We start from the raw sequence: 23,659 nt of genomic DNA, 5'->3' as shown, positions 1-23,659 counted from the left end.
TCTGGTGATTACGAAAGCGCATTAATAGATTTTCATTCATATAACTCCATACCAAACGTCGACAATGATTATAATCTATTTCACATCGGGGAGAAGGTAATTGAAATTCCAATAGGATCATACGAATTGGAAGACATAGTCGGTTACATTAATATGGCATATGGGCTAAACAATGGTTCAAAAACAATGGAAATTGCAGCTAACAACAACACCCTACAAATTGAAATATTTTCCTCACACAACGTAATCGATTTTAATCATGAACGCTCTATTGGTCGTCCATTGGATTTTAAAAAAGGAGTTTTGTTACCCAAAATAAAACATAAATCATCCCTCCCCGTTAATATTATGAGAGTAAATGCTATTCAAGTACAATGCAATATTATCGCTGGTGCTTTTATGAATGGTTTTAACCTGCCATAAATGTTTCTCCAGGATATAAATTAGATGAAATACCCAGAAATATAATTTATTTGCCTGTAACCGTCAAATAAATTAGTTCGCTTAAAGTGTGGATTGTTGATCATAACGAACGCTTAATAAACTTTCGCGGTGAGGAAATTACTCTGCGCCTTCATCTAAGACCAGCTGGACGATGATTATTTATGATAAATATATAAGCGGAAAGTCAAAAAGAAAATAGAAAAGTATTTACAATCTCTCAACCTTCGATTAAAACAAAAATGAGTGATATTCTCAATGTAACTGAAAAGCCGTTTTCAGATGAAAACATAATTAAAAAAGACTATCATAGTTATGTACCATATATACCCTCATTTGAAAACAATGATGAAATTAGAATAACTATTCAAAACCAAGACTTGTATGTATTACCAGCTGAAAGTTATATTTACATTGAGGGTACTATAACAGTTGGTAATGGGGAGAAGGCAACCAATGCTCGTTTGAGAAACAACTGTATAGCACACATGTTTGATGAAATCCGCTATGAGCTAATCGGTGTTGAAGTTGATCGATCGAGATATCTAGGAATATCGAGTACAATAAAAAATTTCTCGTCTCTAACAAGTTCTGAGAGTAATATGCTTCTGAACGCTGGGTGGAGTTGTTTAAAGGATATGTCTGTTAATACATTCAACTTTTATGTACCATTGAAAATGTTATTGGGGTTTGCCGATTATTTTAATAAAATTATATTATACAGCAAACACGAACTTATACTTTTACGCAGTTCTAGCAACAACCACGCATGTTATTCATCAGACTCCAAATAAAATTTAAACATTACAAATGTAGTGTGGTGGATCCCCCATGTATACCTCTCTGACGCAATGAAAATAAAAGTGATGAAAACCGTTCGTGATGGAACACCGCTACCAATTGCATTCCGAAGTTGGGATTGTCATTTTACTGGAATGTAAAATTATCTCTGAATAGGGAAAGGCCTCGTTTCATCTTGATTGCATTTGAACGGGAAGGAAAATTTACTCATTGTCACTTAACAAATATAAAAGTACATTTAAATTCAGAGACATATCCGTATGACGACTTAAATTTAAAGTTCGATGACAACAGATATGCAGTTCTATATGAAATGTACATAAAATGTCAAGAAAACTATTATCATCGAGAACCGCAAACAATTTTAAGTCATGAAACTTTCAAGACTACTCCACTCATAGTCATCAGAATGAGATGATTAAACATGGACCAATTGATGTTAAATTAGAAATTGAGACGAGTAAACCCATACCACAAAACACTTCAGCCCACTGCCTTTGACTGGAGTTGTCCGAAAAATTATTTAATAAAACATGAATAGTATTTTTATATTATTTATTTATTGTTCTTACTTAGACTTAAGTTCAAGGCAAGTGATCCCCGCATATAAAATGATTCGGCTTAAATTCAATGCCACAAATTTTACTCCACGTAATGCAACATCGAAAACTTTTAGTTACGCTAAAAAACGGCCCATTTTTGGTATTGTCCCACAAAGTTGACACTTCCGCATATTTTTTCTTTTTATTTCTTTCTTTAGCTACACCAAAAAGAAACTACATTTTTTTTTTATTAAATGTAAGAATTGAATTAAAGTGTTAAAATATATCTATAACTGTAATACAAATATTCAAAATATCAAGTAAGTCGGAATGGTTTACGAATTCGCAAAACGCAAACATTGTCTCAATCATTAATTTGGCACTGTAATATATAATACGATATTTTCAAAAACTGTATCAGGAATAGGAATTTAATTTCTAAAGGGGTATCGGTTGACGAGTTATTGGCAATTCGAAATTTTGCGAAATCGTAAAGAGAACGATGTTTGTTGAAATTACGCTACAGTCTTCAGTAATGGAGCTACCATGCGAAAACTTTGCACAGCCGTCTTTTGCCTTCTCGAGAAAATTTTAATATAGCCCCCATAAAGACCGATATTTGAGATCGTTAAGAGCTATACCAAATTTGTTATATATTGGGTCATATTTTAATATAGTAGCTTCCATATAGGCCAATCCCAAATTATCTTCTTGTCGAGATGGTAGCATCATTTTGTTTACAATTTCCTTAAGATATAAATAGAAAGAATTGCCGGTTAAAAAAATGTGTACTGACAATCCATTACGAGATATTTTCAAAGAAAATTATTTTATAACAAATCACTTGCCAAGCCACCTCTAGGTTTTTTACTTTTACAATACGTTCAACGAATTAGGCATCCAGTGTTATTTGCATGTTCACAGTTGCGCCTTTCAGTGTTTCCTTCACAACTTCAACCAGGCTTTGTTGTAGGCCAATAATCACAGTCCTCTCGAAACTTGCAGTTAGCGGCTCCTTGGGAAACACATTCACCGACAATATCTTTTTAAATTTTGATCGTTTGGACTTTGTTGTAAATTTGGATAATTATATTCAACAGTTTTCAAGAAAGCTCTTTTATTTTTCTCCCCAGTAAGATTCTTTACAAACACCGACATTCCGTCCGGAATAACTGATAGTCTGTAAAGCGTATAATGTAGCAGTATCAATTATGCCTATAATTATATTTAACAGATTTTCAAGAAAACTCTTTTATTTTTCTCCCCAGTTTCTAACACGTAGGCGAAAAGTTTCATAAAACTAACCCATACAAAGAACACAATGTAAATAAAAGCAATATTTATGTACACAAAGAATGTAAACAAACCTACTAAACGTAAACAAAGACTTTGACAAAATGAATGTCGATATTAGTCACCTGATTGCATGACTTTACCTTTAATTAATATGCCTTGACTTAAGTTTTTAATATTTAAATAAATAAATATGATTAAATAAATAGTTATGTTTTTTTTTTCGTTTTATATATATATATATATATATATATATATATATATATATATATATATATATATATATATATATATATATATATATATATATATATATATATATATATATATATATATATATATATATAGATATATATATATATATATATATATATATATATATATATATATATATATATATATATATATATATATATATATATATATATATTATATATATATATATATATATATATATATATATATATATATATATATATATATATATATATATATATATATATATATATATATAAATTGCTTATACTAAATAGTTATAAATAACATGAGTAACTTAGTTTTCCAGATTGAGTTCATGTAAATCGTCTACTGTTGCCATATCAATACTGTGAATGTTGAAATTCTCCTCAAATACTATGGGAGTTATATTTTCTAAATTATTGGCATTATTAACTTTAGCATGTACACTTGTAATTGCGTAGTGCCCCCACGCATAGATTCTAATACCATCATCTCTAACTTTTCTTTTGTCATCATCGCAACTCAAAGTTATTTTATTTATTCTATTTGTGTATAGAACCTGTTTTTTTGATCTAAATAGCAGCATATCATCACTTAGTTTTGATCTGTTAAACAGACAATCACGATATGTATCGATGGTATATTTTTTAAGTACAGATTTTTTGACACCCTTTAATTTGTTGAGTTCTTTTCCTCCTTCTACCTTCATAGAGTACATTTTCGGTCTAAGACCTACGAACTCAGTCATTATTTTCCCCGAATTCTCATCTTTCATCATACCTATAACTTTTTTGTTTTCAATGGGGAAATTAAATTTGTTATGAGGTAAATCGGAAGTATCAAATCTTGCCTTAATTTCTTCATTTGTTATTTCTTCATAGAAGTCCCTATGCAAGAATTCGAGAACCATTGAATCAGTGTCTGTATATAATAGAGACACATCATTTTCGCATTTCTTTTTCAAAAAGGCATAATAAAATTGATACATAAACCACTTCGAAATCTCCAGGGTCGCAAATCCCATTTGTATCGTTTTATCATAGAGAGTTTCTTGGCGATCCATCTGAATGACAACCATATTCTCGCTGAAATGAACTAAACTGTTAAAATTAGGTATCGTTATCAATTTTAACGCACCATTTCGATTTCCTACAGTTTCCCAGACCGTAACTATTTTTACATCAGTCTTCTTCTCAACATTCTTCATTGTCTTCCCATATATCGCATTGTTCAACAATTTAAAAAAAATCTTTTTCAAATGCGATGTTTGTTTTGGCTTTATGTTCATTGTTGATCTCAATGTATGGACGTAGCCAGTCGTTTTGTACAAATGACACAATTCTATGTAATTTCTCCAGTTTCAGCCCCAAATCTATACATTGTTGAAGACTTCTATAGTGTATGACATATTTTCTCTTATCTTCAAAATCTGCTATCAACTTTTTACATTTAGAACCTGGTGGAAATTTACTTTCTGGACACGCGGGAAAGTCGTTTAAGTAGTCATGCACATCTTTCGGACAAGACAGATCGACCTCAAGGAAATATCCCACATTCGAATTAGCAGGTAAATTTGAAATACTGTTTATGAAAAATTCCATTAACATTTTTTATCGCCTTTCGCCCATTCGAAATCTTTTTGGGGGAGATATTGTGACATAGCATATCCATAAAGTTATTCGCGTCAATATAAAGAAGAATGGACATTATTTCATCCATTATGTAATTCTCCATATACTTATTATTTGCACGAGCATACCTTTTACTACACTGCACAATGCCACCTCTTATCCCCCTCATACAGAACTTATGCATTTCTTCATCTAATAATAGATGGAGATCAACTTTATTTGCAATACATTTTAACATTGCCTCCCATGAAAGACCAGGTGCTGTAAAATAGTGACAGGGGTCGAGCTTGTATATATCCATACATAATTTTCGGAAGTTTTCAAATACATCCGTTAACAGCAAGACATCTGTTATTAGATATAACTCCATGTAATCTTTGAGTGTTTCACAACCCATAGTACTCCACACATTTTGAGCATGTGTGTAGTCGTCTTCGGAACATGGTGTGTCACACAAGGTGTTGAAAAAATCCTCAATCGGTGGGAGTTTGTCATCATCTAATTTACTGAAGCTCGACAAATAATCATAACAAAACACCCCTTTTCGTTTCATTAAAGCAAAATGATTTGGGAAATGTTCTTTAACATTCAGCAATGCATCATCCTCTAAATTACGCGCTAGAGTATCTAAACTAGCTGCCATAAATCGAAAACTATCTAAAAATCTCAACTCTAATAACCATTTCTCACCCATCGGGAGAGTGTGGGACATTGAAATGTATGTCTCTTTATTTTGAGCAATTACAGAAGTTGTTCCTTCATAATCAGCTAAGTTTTTAATGAATAGATGACTATCATACATGGAAAAGTTGTGAAAGAAAACTGGAATAAATTTAGCAATCTGACATTGTAGATTGCAATCATTGTGTACAGGACCCCTATATTTTCCGGTAAGATGACAATGGTCTCTAACCTTGTGATTGTTTTGACCGCTGATTTGCTTGTCACAAATATGACAAACTCTTGCTTTCAAATGCTGTTTAACCTCCAAGGGGGTCAGTCTATCCATCACCTTGACTACATTTAAATGGTTATAATAGATCCTTTTGAAATCTGCAATTAGATCCTCTAAGAACTTACTTGATGCATCTGCACCACTAAATTTTCTCAGTATATTTTTACTACTATCGTAGCTACATACTATTTTATAACCAAATGTACACGGTTTATGCTCCTAAATTCTTATTTTCCTCTTTTGGCATCATCCTTTTTACTTTACCACATTTTTCCTTATGTCTCTTCAAGGAATCCTCCGAGTAACAGTGTTGGATGCACGTATTACATATAAATATTCGTCCATTTCCGGAACGCTTCTGTCTGCTTAAAAGTCTATACGAAAAACCAATAATAATAACAAATGCTTACCAGAAGTAAAAATGACTAATTGCATTGATTTCTACCCTTCCTCACAATTATGTAATGTGATTGTTCACCTTCCGTGAGTAGCAGCAAGTTTACATGATCCTCCTTTTCCTCATTTGTTTTATAAAATCGACCAACAATTACACCGTTTTCGTAGCCAAGCACATTGACGCTTATGTTTTGCTCTTCAAACTTCTCGATATGATGTAGAGCCAACGGGAACTGCAATCCTTCACAATTTAAAATTTTTCCATTCGCCAAATGAATGTCATCCCTCGCTCTGTTGACTTTGTATGTCGATGTTTTGTTGGCATTGATTTTGGGGGTGCCTCCAACAGCAGCTACTAAACACCATTTGAAGCAGTATACATCACTATTCTTAATATTGATACATGCATTTTTAAGTCGCAAAGGAATGGGCGTACTTATGTATGATGCCCCTTTTGTTAAATTGACTCTGTTTACATTGATTTCTAACCCATAAATTTTGCTTAACGCCCAACCTGAATCTCTCTCCTGAAATTCATACATTTTATTTAATAAACTGTCGAAAAGCGTATCAATGATTTTATTGATATTGTCAGATTTTGTTACCAATCACATTTTGGTAATATGATTAAAATTCTTTGGCGCGCTGACCCCATCTCCATTTGCTACTGCGGCAGCCTCAATTGCAGGCTTTATCTACACACCTACAAGTTCTATATTGAACTTTATAGAGGTGTGTTCTTCAATTTTTCTCTCAATTAAATTGATAAGGGAATTTTTTGCTTCATACAGAAATTCCTCAGGAATTAGTACATCTTGTGTATTGGGATATTCGTATATAGCAACACGCTTCTTAAAAGAGCTTTTAATCTCCCTCAATTTGTCTGTCTGCGACTGTTGTTGAGTTACAGCAGATGTCGAGGGTTGATTTACTGTAAAATTAATAGTACACACATAGTTCATTGAATGTAGGTGCACTGTTGATCATGTTGAGGATGTTGCGTGTTGATTTGATGTTGATGGCAAATGCTGCTACTGGTAGAGGGTTTATCCATCAAATTATCTGATAAATCTAATTTCCTCTTCATAGAATTAATCTCGGTTGTCCTTTGTTCTGAGACGTAACGACAAATCTCTTGATGTGATCTTAAAATGTATTTGTTTTCACATAATTTGCCGCAAACGCAATGTTTAACCATATGTCGCTCAAACATGTTTTTGCTGGGCTAATTTGTGTAGCAAAAATTACAAATATATTTAAGAATATGTATTTTTTGGTCATTCATTATGTTAGATATTCCCTCCTCGTTGCTGTACTGCTGTTAGGTGTCAACCGTCCACCATGCAGGTTGAGGTTGGTTTTGTTGTTGATCGTTATATATCCACGGTTGTTGTTGGTGGTGGTGGACGTAATTCGTCTGCTGTCCTCTTTGAAAATAATTTTGTTGGTGATAGTCCACACTCCTGTTCTTTACGACTTGTTGTTGAACTGGTTGGGGGTGGGTTGATGTTTGATCCATCCTCCTTTTCTTAGCAGTCAATTCACCAATTCCTCCCCCTACAACTTGGGAGCACATCCTCTGATTAAATTGTAAAATGAATTTATTTTCACAAAATTCACCACATACACAATGTTTCGCGGTGTGACGTTCACACTCTTTTTTGGTAGCGAAAACAGCGATGCAAAAATTGCAATTATATTTAGCCATTTTTATACCCTCCATCATAGGATGGGGGTATATTAACTTTGTCATTCCGTTTGTAACACATCGAAATATTGCTCTAAGACCCCATAAAGTATATATATTCTGGGTCGTGGTGAAATTCTGAGTCGATCTAAGCATGTCCGTCCGTCCGTCCGTCCGTCCGTCCGTCCGTCCGTCCGTCCGTCCGTCCGTCCGTCCGTCTGTTGAAATCACGCTAACTTCCGAACGAAACAAGCTATCGACTTGAAACTTGGCACAAGTAGTTGTTATCGATGTAGGTCGGATGGTATTGAAAATGGGCCATATCGGTCCACTTTTACGTATAGCCCCCATATAAAGGGACCCTCAGATTTGGCTTGTGGAGCCTCTAACAGAAGCATATTTCATCCGATCCGGCTGAAATTTGGTATATGGTGTTGGTATATGGTCTCTAACAACCATACAAAAATTGGTCCACATCGGTCCATAATTATATATAGCCCCCATATAAACCGATCCCCAGATTTGGCTTGCGGAGCCTAAAAGAGAAGCAAATGTCATCCGATCCGGCTGAAATTTGGTACACGGTGTTAGTATATGGTCTCTAACAACCGTGCAAAAATTGGTTTACATCGGTCCATAATTATATATAGCCCCCATATAAACCGATCCCCAGATTTGGCTTGTGGAGCCTCTAAGAGAAGCATATTTCATCCGATCCGGCTGAAATTTTGTACATAGTGTTGGTATATGGTCTCTGACAATCATGCAAAAATTGGTCCACATCGGTCCATAATTATATATAGCCCCCATATAAACCGATCCCCAGATTTGGCTTGCGGAGCCTCAAAGAGAAGCAAATTTCATCCGATCAGGCTGAAATTTGGTACATAATGTTGGTATATGGTCTCTAACAACCGTGCAAAAATTGGTTTACATCGGTCCATAATTATGTATAGCCCCCATATAAACCGATCCCCAGATTTGGCTTGTGGAGCCTCTAAGAGAAACATATTTCATCCGATCCGGCTGAAATTTTGTACATAGTGTTGGTATATGGTCTCTAACAATCATGCAAAAATTGGTCCACATCGGTCCATAATTATATATAGCCCCCATATAAACCGATCCCCAGATTTGGCTTGCGGAGCCTCAAAGAGAAGCAAATTTCATCCGATCCGGCTGAAATTTGGTACATAATGTTGGTATATGGTCTCTAACAACCATGCAAAAATTGGTCCACATCGGTCCATAATTATATATAGACCCCATATAAACCGATCTCCAGATTTGGCTTGCGAAGCCTCAAAGAGAAGCAAATTGCATCCGATCCGGTTCAAATTAGGAACGTGGTGTTAGTATATGGTCGCTAACCACCATACCAAAATTGGTCCAATCACACAAAAATTGGTCCATATCGGTTCATAATCATGGTTGCCACTAGAGCCAAAAATAATCTACCAAAATTTTATTTCTATAGAAAATTTTGTTAAAATTTTATTCGGTTCATAATAAAATTTTCATCATTGTCAAAATTTTATTTCTATAGAAAATTTTGTCAAAATGTTATTTCTATAGAAAATTTTGTTAAAATTTTATTCGGTTCATAATCATGGTTGCCACTCGAGCCACAAATAATCTACCAAGATTTTATTTCTATAGAAAATTTTGTCAAAAATTTATTTCTATAGAAAATTTTGTTAAAATTTTATTTCTGTAGAAATTTTTGTCAAAATTTTCTTTCTATAGAATATTTTGTCAAAATTTTTATTTCTGTAGAAAATTTTGTGAAAATTTTATTTCTATAGAAAATTTTGTTAAAATTTTATTTCTGTAGAAAATTTTGTCAAAATTTTAAGTCTACTTTGTCAAACTGAATTATATACGTATTGGATCGATCTTTTTTGATTTAATATATACCACGTACAATTTAGAAGATGGTGTTAGGAGGTTTTAAGATACCTTGCCATCGGCAAGCGTTACCGCAACTTAAGTAATTCGGCAGTGTTTAGAAGAAGTTTCTACGCAATCCATGATGGAGGGTACATAAGCTTCGGCCTGGCCGAACTTACGGCCGTATATACTTGTTTTCTCTCACTTTCTTTTAAAGATTAGAAACGTTCTTAGTTTTTATTAATTTTTTACTATTCGTTCAAACGGGACTTTAAAACAATATTTACGCTTGTGTTGTTTTTCTAGTTTTAGTTTTTCAAAAAATAAAGGATTTTAAATTATATCGAAAATACACCTTACTCGAGGGGTTCGTGTTTTAATACAAACTGAAAACTGAACATTAGAAATCGATGTTTTAAGGTAATGTAACCTAGAACAGGAGTGTTCATAACAAGATACTTTTACTTTCCAATTTCTTACTCGGCAAAATGTCATTGATCTCTTATCGAAATGTCAATGATAACAAAATGTATTTCCTTTACTTTATCATAAAAAACTTTACTAATTTGTTACGCTCATAATTATCGTTGACAACGGTCACTTCAATTTTCCATCAACGTTGACAAGTGATGGAAGTGACCCTTTTCATTTTTCATCCCTTGTTTACTAGTTAGCTTCAAAGTGAGATTAGTCTTTAGCATTCCCTTTCCCTAGTTTCCTCTAACACCTGCAAGATCGCCAGCATAAGACAACATCATTAGGTCATAATCAATTGAAATTTATCGAAATCTAATTCTTATGAATGCAAAAAGTAATAAAATCCATCCGTTCGTCTATGTGGTTTAGTTTTTCCAACGACTTCTCTCAGTGGATCACCGATATCGCAGCAATATAATCTCATCATATAATCTAATCAATGAGCACAATTCATTGTAATTAATGGTCTCATAAGAATTAAATTAAATGCGTCTTGTCCCCCCATTCCCTGCCAACATTTTTTGAATTTGGGGGCGCTTCTGAGAATCCCCACTACGTCGAAAAAATCATATACGACATCAAAAACTCGTCGGAAAAGCGCCGCCACTATGGAGAAGTTGTACCACGCCAAGTTACTACGAAAAAGTTTCTCATCAGTGCAATTATTAGGTGCCTATTTAGATCAATTGCGAAGGACGCCAATACCCCTGCAAACTATCAGAAAAAGTGTATTTTAGGGTAATTGTAGAAGATTCATTATGGTCAAGTAAAACACGATTGCGTAGATGTTTATTGACTTGATTAAACATTTATAATTTCTTATAAATATAACATTTTTCGGTTTATCTCATCACATTTAACATAATTTTTTGCATTAATAAAAGAATGATGTTGAGTTTTAAGTAGCAAGTTACATATTGCAGCGTCTATCAGCCAGTTTGTTTATTTTCGATGGAGACAGCGTGCCTGGAAAATATTTAAAAAACGATCACTTTATTCTATTTGGAAAGTCGAAAATTGTTCACCATATACCTTTCACAATTTTAAGCGTAATATCTATGTTTTCAGAACTTTATTTTCGTTTTTATTTAAATAAAATATAACAAGCTGGTTGCGCTTGGCGTTTCACAAAAAATAAAATGGCTCTTCTAACAGTAGTGATGGCAAAATACTTTCATGTACATTTTGTACTTTTTGATATGCTTCCCCCATCACAGTTCGCGATGGTTGTGGTGACATTTACGAGTCTGTGGTAGCGATGAGGATGAAATGGAACTTTGAAATGCTGGCAGGGTTAATATGAATACATAAACCATTAAATGCGACGAAAATACATTAATACGAATACATAAAATCATTAAACTTGCCGAAAATTCATTAATACGTATGCATAAAGCTATACAATTTATAATTCTGCCATCTGGCATCCAGGCACAACTTACGGTTAGGGATCTCTTTGAGAGGGATACAGGTATACCCACCACATACACGTATAGTTAAACTAGTCGAAAACACATTAATACAAATACATTAAGCTATTAAATTCGATATTCCCGCCATAGATATGCTAACTAATGAGCACCAATTATTCTAATGCCCAATCCTTTATGCAATTAACTTTGCCTTGGGTCTGCCCATTATTACAAATACAAAAATTTATTGTTCACATAGCGAACATCACCTCATATTATAAAACTGTCCTCTCTGTCCGTCCATCATCTACATTTCCAACTGCTCTGGTTTACCTGTCTGTCCACCATCTGCATTTCCAAATGCCTGTTAACTGCTCCGGTCTACCTGTCTATCCTCATATCCGCATTTGGAACTCCCAGTTAACTGCTCCTGTTTATCTACCTGTTTACCATTTTCAAAATGGCAAATCAAGCAATACAACCCCTTAAAAGGTCTCTAGCACAGCCCACACAAATCTCCATCTTTACTCTCCTTCTAACAAACACCTGCAAAAACTCGTACACATCCCAACAACAAACACACTATTCACCATCTTCATAAACATTTCTCATGACGATCACCAACCCCTACAAATAGACCACACACTCTTATCGACCAATACAATCTTATTACCAGCATCCACATCCCTAATCAACCCTTGTCATCCTAATTTATGATCACTTGCCCCCTCCAATACAACAACCCATTAAATTTTTTTACCGACCCCTTTTTTATACATGTAAATTCCTATATCCAAAGCAATTAACCTGGATTTGTAATTCGAAGTTATTCTCTACTGACAGCCCACAGTTGTAAACCCGAATGTTATGAACCCCCTCAACAACTGGGTAGGGCAGAATATGCAGAATAGTGTTAGTGCTGGCAACTTCATCGCGGATCAACCCTCAACTTCTTCGCAACACAATTTAATGAACCCCCTCAACAACTGGGTAGGACAATCTACGGCTGTAAACCCCAATGTGATGAATCCCCTCAACAACTGGGTATGTCAGAGTGTGCAGAACAGTGTTGGTGCCGGCAACTTCATCGCGGATCAGCCCTCAACTTCAGCGCAAGCAAAACAGCAAGAGCAAAAACTACGGGAAAATAAAAGTGCGTTTATGAATCGTATTGCAATTTATGAATATACAAATACAAATAACATTCTCATCCCCGAGGAGTTTCTTGAAGAAGTCCGAACACCACTCATAAACTTAATAGAGCGAAAAGTGTCTGAACACTATACTGTAAAGTTTAATTTAGAACTTGTGGGAGAATATGTAAAGCTGGCTGAGGAGGCAAATAAAAATGAAAATCCCTCAAAACCATTTAATCATATCACAAAAATGAAATTGGTTACAAAATCAGATGATTTGATTAAATTACTCGATGCACAGTTTGATGCAATTTTAAATAAAATGTCTGAATTTCAAGAAAGAGACTTAGGTTGGGCATTGAATAAAATCCACAAGGTTGAGATTATTGTCAACTGAGCAGCTCTAACAAAGGGATGGCTCCCTTTTGTCCCTATTGTCCCACTCCAAGCAAATTGCGGACCAAAGCAGCTTGCATCAATATTAAAAATAATGATGAATTTTGTTTTAAATGGTGTTTGATAGCTTCTATTGGAGGAATACCCCGAAAAAATGTTTGCATACCGTCTTCCTATAAAGTCGAAATGAGGTAAAAAAATTTGAGGAAATAAACCCCACCATCAGCATCAATGTGTTCGGTTAAGAAAACGATGAAGTTGTCGGCCCTTATTATCAGACGGACAATCCCAAACTCAAAACACAAAATAAACTTTATTTATTTGTTTTTATTTATTTATAAACTAATTCATTGTTTATTTGTATTTATAATGCTGTTCAAGCAAACATCATATATTTTTACACACTCTAGTTTATTTCAATTTCAACAATAAGTAATTATTCCGTATTTACATCGTGCACATCAAATATACAAACGCAGACATCATGTAACTGCAAATAGAAATAAATGATACCATATAGCAAAATGCAGAACAAAAAATAGGTACATTTATTTTCAATTATACATTCCTTTTTGTCTTCACATAAAACCACGTGCCACTTCTGAATAAATAAATTAACACAAAACACAGTACATCCGTATTCTCCGTCCATTCCAAGAAACAATCAACACACGACTGACGCGCAAAATGAAAATCGTGTGTACCTGCTCAATGTTTTTATAAAATTATTTTCGCTGTTAAAAAATTAAATGGTCACGAAAAAATGTAAATAGTCTTTATGGCCATGTAATGGTTCTAGACATGTCTATACTTAACCTATAAAAATACTTTTTTCCCTGTAAAAAAGTAAAAAAAAAAATTGAATGGTCATTTAATGGTCTCAAATTCTCATTTAAATGATAGAACATGTTTGCGGTATTTGAGAACCATTCAAATACTTATTGCCACCATACATTTTTCTCCGATCGAAAACTATTTTTACAAAGACAAAATACATGGTTTTCGCGGCAATTACATGCTCTAAATAAGCATTAAATGGATGCGGCAACCATGTCCATGGTTTTTCTGTGCGTGTAGCTGTGTGCGACGATCAGTTGGATGCACAGGCAGTTTAGTTTGTAAGTGTATATAAGGAAGAATATTTTTAAACCCTCCATCATAGGATGGGGTATATTAACTTTGTCATTCCGTTTGTAACACATCGAAATATTGCTCTAAGACCCCATAAAGTATACATATTCTGGGTCGTGGTGAAATTCTGAGTCGATCTAAGCATGGCTGTCCTTCCGTCCGTCTGTTGAAATCACGCTAACTTCCGAACGAAACAAGCTATCGACTTGAAACTTGGCACAAGTAGTTGTTATCGATGTAGGTCGGATGGTATTGAAAATGGGCCATATCGGTGCACTTTTACGTATAGCCCCCATATAAAGGGACCCTCAGATTTGGCTTTTGGAGCCTCTAACAGAAGCATATTTCATGCGATACGGCTGAAATTTGGTACATGGTGTTGGTATATGTTCTCTACTGACCATGCAAAAATTGGTCCACATCGGCCCATAATTATATATAGCCCCCATATAAACCGATCCTCAGACTTGACTTCCGGAGACTCTTAGAGGAGCAAAAGTCATCCGATCCGATTGAAATTTGGTCAGTTGTGCTAGTATATTGTCTCTAACAACCATGCCATAATTGGTCCATATCGGTCCATAATTATATATAGCCCCCATATAAACCGATCCCCAGATTTGGCTTGCGGAGCCTAAAATGGAAGCAAATTTCATCTGATCCGTCTGAAATTTGGTACTTGGTGTTGGCATATGGTCTCTAACAACCATGCAAAAATTGGTCCACATCGGTCCATAATTATATATAGCCCCCATATAAACCGATCCCCAGATTTGGCTTGCGAAGCCTCAAAGAGAAGCAAATTGCATCCGATCCGGCTGAATTTTGGTACATGGTATTGGTATATGGTCTCAAACAAACGCGCAAAAATTGGTCCACATCGGTCCATAATTATATATAGCGCCCATATAAACCGATCCCCAGATTTGGGTTGCGGAGCCTCAAAGAGAAGCAAATTTCATCCGATCCGCCTGAAATTTGGTACATGATATTGGTATATGGTCTCTAACAACCATGCAAAACTTCGTCCACATCGGTTCATAATTATATATAGCCCCCATATAAACCGATCCCCAGATTTGGCTTGCGAAGTCTCCAAGAGAAGCAAATTTCATCCAATCCGGTTGTAATTTGGAACATGGTGTTAGTATATGATCTTTAACAACCGTGCCAGAATTGGTCCATAACGGTCCATAATTATATATAGGCCCCATATAAAACGTTCTCCAGATTTGACCTCCGGAGCCTCTTGGAGGAGCAAAATTCATCCGATCCGGTTCAAATTAGGAACGTGGTGTTAGTATATGGTCGCTAAGAACCATACCAAAATTTGTCCAATCACACAAAAATTGGTCCATATCGGTTCATAATCATGGTTGCCACTATAGCCAAAAATAATCTACAAAAATTTTATTTCTATAGAAAATTTTGTCAAAATTTTATTTCTACACGCACAGAAAAACCATGGTTGCCGCATCCATTTAATGCTTATCTAGAGCATGTAATTGCCGCGAAAACCATGTATTTTGTCTTTGTAAAAATAGTTTTCGAGCGGAGAAAAATATATGTTGACAATAAGCATTTAAATGGTTCTCAAATGCCGCAAACATGTTTTATCATTTAAATTATAGAATTTGAAACCATTAAATGGTCGGGAAAATCATGTTCCTGACCATTCCATTTTTTTACTTTTTTACAGGGAAAAAAGTATTTTTATAGGTTGAGTATAGACATGTCTAGAACCATTACATGGCCATAAAGACGGCTTGAACGGCATTATAAATACAAATAAACAATGAATTAGTTTATAAATAAAAAAAAAAAAAACAAACAAATAAAGTTAATTTTGTGTTTTCTTTTCTCAAGTGGCGTCCTTTTTTCGACGATGAAAAAAGTTTTTTCATAAAGATCAAAACATTTTAGGTTGTGACCATGTTCTTTTAACTTGGAGAAAAGCATTTTTAATGAATACCATAACATTTTAAATCGTGACCATTGTCTTTTCATTCAAACAAAATGCTTTTTATCAATATAATAACATTTTAGATGAGGATAATTACATTCTTCTTAGAACCATGTTCACTGAGCCAACATGGTTGCAGGTTAAAATGTTACATGGTCGCCGCAAAAATAGTTCCTATCATATTATTGTGCTCTTCGAATATGATTGTGACAATCATGTTTCTTCTCTGCGTGTATAGAAAATTTTGTCAAAATTTTATTTCTAGAGAAAATTTTGTTAAAATTTTATTCGGTTCATAATCATAGAAAATTTTGTCAAAATTTTTATTTCTATAGAAAATTTTGTGAAAATTTTATTTCTATAGAAAATTTTGTTAAAATTTTATTTCTGTAGAAAATTTTGTCAAAATTTTATGTCTACTTTGTCAAACTGAATTATATACGTATTGGATCGTTCTTTTTTGATTTAATATATACTTCGTATGGACTTACATACAATTTAGAAGATGGTGTTAGGAGGTTTTAAGATACCTTGCCATCGGCAAGCGTTACCGCAACTTAAGTAATTCGATTGTGGAATGCAGTGTTTAGAAGAAGTTTCTACGCAATCCATGATGGAGGGTACATAAGCTTCGGCCTGGCCGAACTTACGGCCGTATATACTTGTTGTAAATAAATTAGTTTCAAAAGTGTACTCGTCTTGTCTGGTAATTTATCCAACATTTGGTCTTTCGAGCCGGATAATTGGTTAAAAAAAATGGATTCAGCGACCCCTAATTACTAATAATTTGGTACAAATTTCAAATCAACACGAAAAAAGTTCAATTTTGTTCCCCTGTGTAATTTATTATATATACAATTTATTTACACTTATGACAATTATATTCATAAATCCTCTCAAACATATATTTGGTATTAAAATTCCCCCAGAAAAATGTGATTTGTAGTTTATTATTATAAATATTTTTATACCCTCCACCATAGGATGGGGGGTATATTAACTTTGTCATTCCGTTCGTAACACATTGAAATATTGCTCTAAGACCCCATAAAGTATATATATTCTGGGTCGTGGTGAAATTCTAAGTCGATCTGAGCATGTCCGTCCGTCCGTCTGTTGAAATCACGCTAACTTCCGAACGAAATAAGCTATCGACTTGAAACTTGGCACAAGTAGTTGTTATTAATGTAGGTCAGATGGTATTGCAAATGGGCCATATCGGTACACTTTTACGTATAGCCCCCATATAAACGGACCCCCATATTTGGCTTGCGAGGCTTCTAAGAGAAGCAAATTTCATCCGATCCGGCTGAAATTTGGTACATGGTTAGTATATGGTCTCTAATGACCATGCAAAAATTGGTCCACATCGGTCCATAATTATATATAGCCCCCATATAAACCGATCGCCAGATTTGACCTCCGGAGCCTCTTGGAAGACCAAAATTCATCTGATTCAGTTGAAATTTGGTACGTGATGTTAGTATATGGTATCCAACAACCATGCAGGAATTGGTTCATATCAGTCCATAATTATATATAGCACCCATATAAACCGATCCCCAGATTTGACCTCCGGTGCCTTTGGGAGAAGCAAAATTCATCCGATCTGGTTGAAATTTTGTACGTGGTGGTAGTATATGATATTTAACAACCATGCCAAAAGTGGTCCATATCAGTCCATAATCATATATAGCCCCCATATAAACCGATCCCGAGATTTGGTTTTGGAGCCTCTTTGAGGAGCAAATTTCATCCGAGTCAGTTGAAATTTGGTACATTGTGCTAGTATATGGCCGTTAACAACCATGCCTCCGTCCATAGGTCCATATCGGTCTATAGTTAATATAGCCCGCAGATAAATCGGTCCCCAATCACACAAAAATTGGTCCATATCAATAATTGTATATAGCCCCCATATAAGCAACCCCCATATTTCAATTCTGGCTCCCTACGTACCGTGCAAAAGTCCATATCGATTCGTAATTATTTGTAAACTTACCTACACATACTTGTTTTTGTCTAATGTATACCACGTATGGACTAACTCACAATTTATAAAACGATTTAAGATACCACAACCCAAGTAATTCGATTGTGGATGACAGTCTTTCGTAGAAGTTTCTACGCAATCCATGGTGGAGGGTACATAAGATTCGGCCTGGCCGAACTTACGGCCGTTTATACTTGTTTATTTATTTATTTTAAAATATTTATTTATTAATATAAAGGGTGATTCTTTTGAGGTTAGGATTTTCATGCATTAGTATTTGACAGATCACGTGGGATTTCAGACATGGTGTCAAAGAGAAAGATGCTCAGTATGCTTTGACATTTCATCATGAATAGACTTACTAACGAGCCACAACGTCGAATTTTCAGTGCCAGAAAAGTTGGCAGAAAATCCGCTTTTTATCGACAAATTTTGTTCAGCGATGAGGCTCATTTCTGGTTGAATGGCTACGTAAATAAGCAAAATTGCCGCATTTGGAGTGAAGAGCAACCAGAAGCCGTTCAAGAACTGCCCATGCATCCCGAAAAATGCACTGTTTGGTGTGGTTTGTACGCTGGTGGAATCATTGGACCGTATTTTTTCAAAGATGCTGTTGGACGCAACGTTACGGTGAATGGCGATCGCTATCGTTCGATGCTAACAAACTTTTTGTTGCCAAAAATGGAAGAACTGAACTTGGTTGACATGTGGTTTCAACAAGATGGCGCTACATGCCACACAGCTCGCGATTCTATGGCCATTTTGAGGGAAAACTTCGGAGAACAATTCATCTCAAGAAATGGACCGGTAAGTTGGCCACCAAGATCATGCGATTTGACGCCTTTAGACTATTTTTTGTGGGGCTACGTCAAGTCTAAGGTCTACAGAAATAAGCCAGCAACTATTCCAGCTTTGGAAGACAACATTTCCGAAGAAATTCGGGCTATTCCGGCCGAAATGCTCGAAAAAGTTGCCCAAAATTGGACTTTCCGAATGGACCACCTAAGACGCAGCCGCGGTCAACATTTAAATGAAATTATCTTCAAAAAGTAAATGTCATGGACCAATCTAACGTTTCAAATAAAGAACCGATGAGATTTTGCAAATTTTATGCGTTTTTTTTAAAAAAGTTATCAAGCTCTTAACAAATCACCCTTTATAATAATTATATTAATTAAGCCGTCTCCCCTTGCCTAATTGTGCAGCAAAATCGCTGTCTCTCCACAGGTTAGTAAGGTGAGCAACGGCTCTATACTGGTTCACTACATCTTCATGCTCAGCTAGGGTAACACCTCTACTTGTTACGTCGCCCGAGGGCCTATTCCAGGGTAGCCTGTCTTCTACATCTGAGTCATCAGGACATCAAATACGGACTCATCAGACTCATCCTCTCCATTATCCCATCATCGGTTAAATCGACAATTTCAATCGATTGATTCAAATCGGATACAAAGGCTTCATTTTTAAATTGAATGTTTCCTCTTGTGATGTAAAGGAATTTATGTCTCTTCAACAAAAATTGTGGCTATATATATGTTCAAAATAAATATCTTTTGAACATGAATGCGATAATGGCGACAATAAAAATATCTTAGAATTGGTCCCTATCATTAGATAAAGATTTGAGACGCATTTGTTTACTTAGGATCGCCATAAAATAATTGTACTAGTTGATAAGAGCGCATGTGGGTGGGATCTTAATGTAACAAAATAGATAAAAGATAGCTGTGTGCGACGATCAGTTGGTATGATGCACAGGCAATTTAGTTTGTAAGTGTATATAAGGAAGAATATTTTTGTAAATAAATTAGTACCAAAAGTGTACTCGTCTTGTTTGGTAATTTATCCAACATTTGGTCCTTCGAGCCGGATAATTGGTTAATATAAAACTGAGTTTTCCCCCACCAGAGGTAAGAAACTCAGTTAAACCAAAAATGCCTCTGATAAAAACTATATCAGAGAAGAAGCAAGGGGGGCAAAAATAAATAAAGGCCAGAAGGGCAAAAATAAAAAAATAAACGCCAAAGTGGCAAAAATATAAAATAAATGCCAAAAATGCAAAAATCAACTTACGTCAAAAAGGCATAAGTAACATTAAGCCAAAGGGGCTAAATCAAGTAAAGAAAAACCAGTGGACAAGCAGGGAACAAATGGCGGCGCTAACCGAAAGGATGATGCAAATGCTGCAGGAAAAAAAGAAAGAAGAACTTGTGGGAGAAAGGGAGCTCACAACGGTCAAAGGAGCGGTGATAGTTCCCACACAAGGAATTAATATGAAGAATGCGTTGCTGTATCAATTCCGAAAGAGGATAACAAAACTGTCCGATGACGTGGAGGTAGAGACCTTTGGAGTTTCTAAATACGCATTGGAAAATATGAAGGCTACGTGGGAGAAACAATTCGATGACATAAAGAAGCTGCATTTAAAACATAGCATAGAGTACGGGATGGAAGAAGTGGATGAATAATTGGACGATATAGAAGCCAAGATGAACGAAAAAATAAAAACCAGAGAGCTTCAATGAAAAAATAGTATCGGCTGTCTTCCCCCCGGAAGCTCATCATTTGGGAGCAATGTGTAAACCTGTGAGATCAACAGTGGGACAAGTGAATGATAAATGCCCATCCGATCTAATATCTAGGATCACCGAAGCGGAGGCATGTTTAGAACACAGTCCATCGGAATTTGAAAATTGCTTCAATGGACTGAAGAAGGAAAATCAAAATCGAAGAAATGAGACGAGCACCAAAGTATGGAGCCAAGCAGAAGAGGAATTGCAAAACAAGCTAAGGAACCAGCAGTAGCTCTTGATTGACCAATCAAGAAAAGAAGTTCTTCAAAATGAAGATCCAGATATGCTGATTGTTGATGTTAATTTGGAGCGAAAGCTACTGGTGTTGAAAGAAGAAAAGGCTGATCTTTTCCATGCCAAGGAATATGGTGAAAGCCTTGCACAGCCTCTTAACGAGGTATCAAATGTGAATTGGAAACAACAAGGAGAACAGAATTTAAAAGGAAGCTTGGAGAAGAAGGAAAATTTGTATCTGCAACGAGATATTAATTCAGAAGCGACTCTGGCACAAGACAAAAAGTTAATAGATTATCTTCCGTTGAAAGTGGAAGATCTGGCTCAAACAGAAAATATACACGAGAAGAATATCTCAACATTAAGAACTCCCTTAAAAGGAAAATCAGATGCAGTCAGATTTTAACGAATCTCCAAGCAGACATCCAACTAAATATCAACCAAATATAAAAGATAATGAATTGGACATTTCTAATTTGAACAAAAACAATTGGTTGGTGGAGACTAAAGAAGAAGAACAATCACTCGAAGTTGAACTAAAGCGCAGGCTCATCTCACTTGCCGCCAAAGTGATGGATATGAGGGAAGGACGACAAAACGCCATTCGCAAATAAGGAAGAAAATCACTCACTGCCGGATGCCGATGGCGCCGGAAAAAGAAGATCCCGAAGGAACCCGACCGTGACGGACGTCTATACTTTGGAGCTCGCAGCAGGATGACAGCGCAAATCCTATGCTCCAAACCTGTGAGCAGTGTTGGTTATTTAAGAAGAAAGCAGACATCAGTAGTTGGCTCTACGGTCAATCTACTAAAAATAACAACAGATTTTTTCATTTCACACTTTATGGAAGTAAAGTGTAGATTTGGAAACATTGTTACCACAAAAGATTATTTCTAAATTAGGTTGTTCCTAAATAATACGTTATTGATTATAAATTATATAACTCAAACATTAGAATGTACTTATATAATACAGTCCACTAACTTAAGAATATAGCCCGGCAGAATGTTGGAAGATCTGGGCACTTAGCATTATTTTTATTATCCAAGTATTAAAAATTCTCAAAATCTCATTTTATAACAATGCTCAAAAAGAGCCAATATTTGACATTATGTGTTCCGGCCGACAGAATGTTCAAAATAAATATCTTTTGAACATGAAAAGTGTATATAAGGAAGAATATTTTTGTAAATAAATTAGTATCAAAACTGTACTCGTCTTGTTTGGTAATTAATCCAACCATATATATGATTCCACTTCCAGAGAATACCAGTACATACTTGTTTCCTGCACGTCATTTTCATTCATCATATTAATTTTCGACATTCAACAAAAACAAAAATGCTTGACTAACTAAAGGGATAGATTTCACTTGATTATTTGCTAAATTCGATAATCAGGGGAACTAAAGTCTCTATTAACTAGATTGTCATATCGGCGTTTTTAACTCTTTCTGTCTATTCCAACCGTTGTGAAAAATTCCAAATATCTCAATTTGAGCATAAAAAGGTCAGTTCATTGACAAACGGTCATCCTTTTTTTATCATACACTAAAATCTTTCGCTAACATCCAGATTTCATACTTTAACTAAAATTAATATGCAGGTGCATCGTCCACTTTTACATTCTTACAACACTCTCAATTTCCAATCCACGACGACAATAGTTTCGACCACACAACGAGAATGTATTGATCTCTTTACGATACCCTTTACAATCACATTATGACCTTCGACAGTTTTCTTTCAGAGGTTTGCAATTGCCTCCCTCATCAAAAGGGTCACTTTACTGACAACCGCTCCTTCAATTTTCCTTCCACGACAAATATTTATATGTAATATAGTATTTTTGTATCAATCATCCTAAAATACTCCAAAAATGAAAAGATAATTTGTTTTTTTTTTTTTTTTGGTATTTTTGTTTATTAATAATTTATTATATATAAAATTTAAACAGTATACATTTTTTAGCAATGTTTAACTTATTGTTTATGTATTCTTTCTCATTCATGATATGCTCCAGAGATTTACAGCTGTTTCCTCCCCCTCGTTTCCGAATCAGCCGCCTATTTTTCCGTTCATCTAGCACTTGTGAGTTACTGAACAATATAGTTGTTTTTAACAAGAAAGGGACTTTTTGGCTAAATTACACCTAATGCCAATTCTATTTATGAGCGAGCTTAAAAAAATACTACATATATTCTATTTATTTTTATAAAAGAGCTATCTTATAATTTTCTTTTATGATGACCGATCCGAATCTCTTCCTCTTGAACAAGAACTCTCCCAAGACTGAGCATGGCCGAGAACCAGAAGATAGCCAAGTTCAAAGAGGTAGCAGACCGTAAGGGGGTTCGTCACATAAATTCAATCTTTGAAATTTTATTGGAAAAGAATTGAATTTCCTTAGTGAATGCTGGAAGTATAAACCGAAATAAAGAAAGAAAATACTCTTGCATTACCTAGA

At 35.0% G+C, this 23,659-nt stretch overlaps 2 protein-coding genes across 2 annotated transcripts; one reads left to right on the top strand and one right to left on the bottom strand.

Moving 5' to 3' along the window:
• Window positions 1–683: 683 nt before the first annotated feature.
• Window positions 684–1,235, top strand: LOC142235655 (uncharacterized). Its single transcript, XM_075306916.1, has one exon. It carries the CDS (start codon window positions 684–686, stop codon window positions 1,233–1,235), a length of 552 nt encoding a protein of 183 aa, XP_075163031.1.
• A 3,320-nt stretch (window positions 1,236–4,555) lies between these two features.
• LOC142235654 (uncharacterized) lies at window positions 4,556–6,841 on the bottom strand. The gene is made up of 4 exons (XM_075306915.1): window positions 6,382–6,841; window positions 6,029–6,088; window positions 5,077–5,965; window positions 4,556–4,898 (listed from the first exon to the last, which is right to left on the bottom strand). Exons 1-4 carry the CDS (start codon window positions 6,839–6,841, stop codon window positions 4,556–4,558), a joined length of 1,752 nt encoding a protein of 583 aa, XP_075163030.1.
• Window positions 6,842–23,659: the final 16,818 nt, after the last annotated feature.

This window comes from Haematobia irritans, chromosome 4 (assembly GCF_050003625.1).
Source record: "Haematobia irritans isolate KBUSLIRL chromosome 4, ASM5000362v1, whole genome shotgun sequence".
NCBI lineage: Eukaryota > Metazoa > Arthropoda > Insecta > Diptera > Muscidae > Haematobia > Haematobia irritans.
This window is presented reverse-complemented; position numbering and strand designations above follow the sequence as displayed.

What these genes read in the sequence shown, in the direction of transcription:
- LOC142235654 (XM_075306915.1), bottom strand. Translation starts at nt 6,841, where the DNA reads ATGTATGAATTTCAGGAGAGAGATTCAGGTTGGGCGTTAAGCAAAATT. An exon ending in CTTGCTGCTACTCACGGAAG is followed by an intron (nt 6,089 to 6,381) that starts GTGAACAATCAC and finishes GTTATAAAATAG; the next exon opens with TATGTAGCTACGATAGTAGT. An exon ending in TAGTGGTGCAGATGCATCAA is followed by an intron (nt 5,966 to 6,028) that starts GTAAGTTCTTAG and finishes ATTTAAATGTAG; the next exon opens with TCAAGGTGATGGATAGACTG.
- LOC142235655 (XM_075306916.1), top strand. Translation starts at nt 684, where the DNA reads ATGAGTGATATTCTCAATGTAACTGAAAAGCCGTTTTCAGATGAAAAC.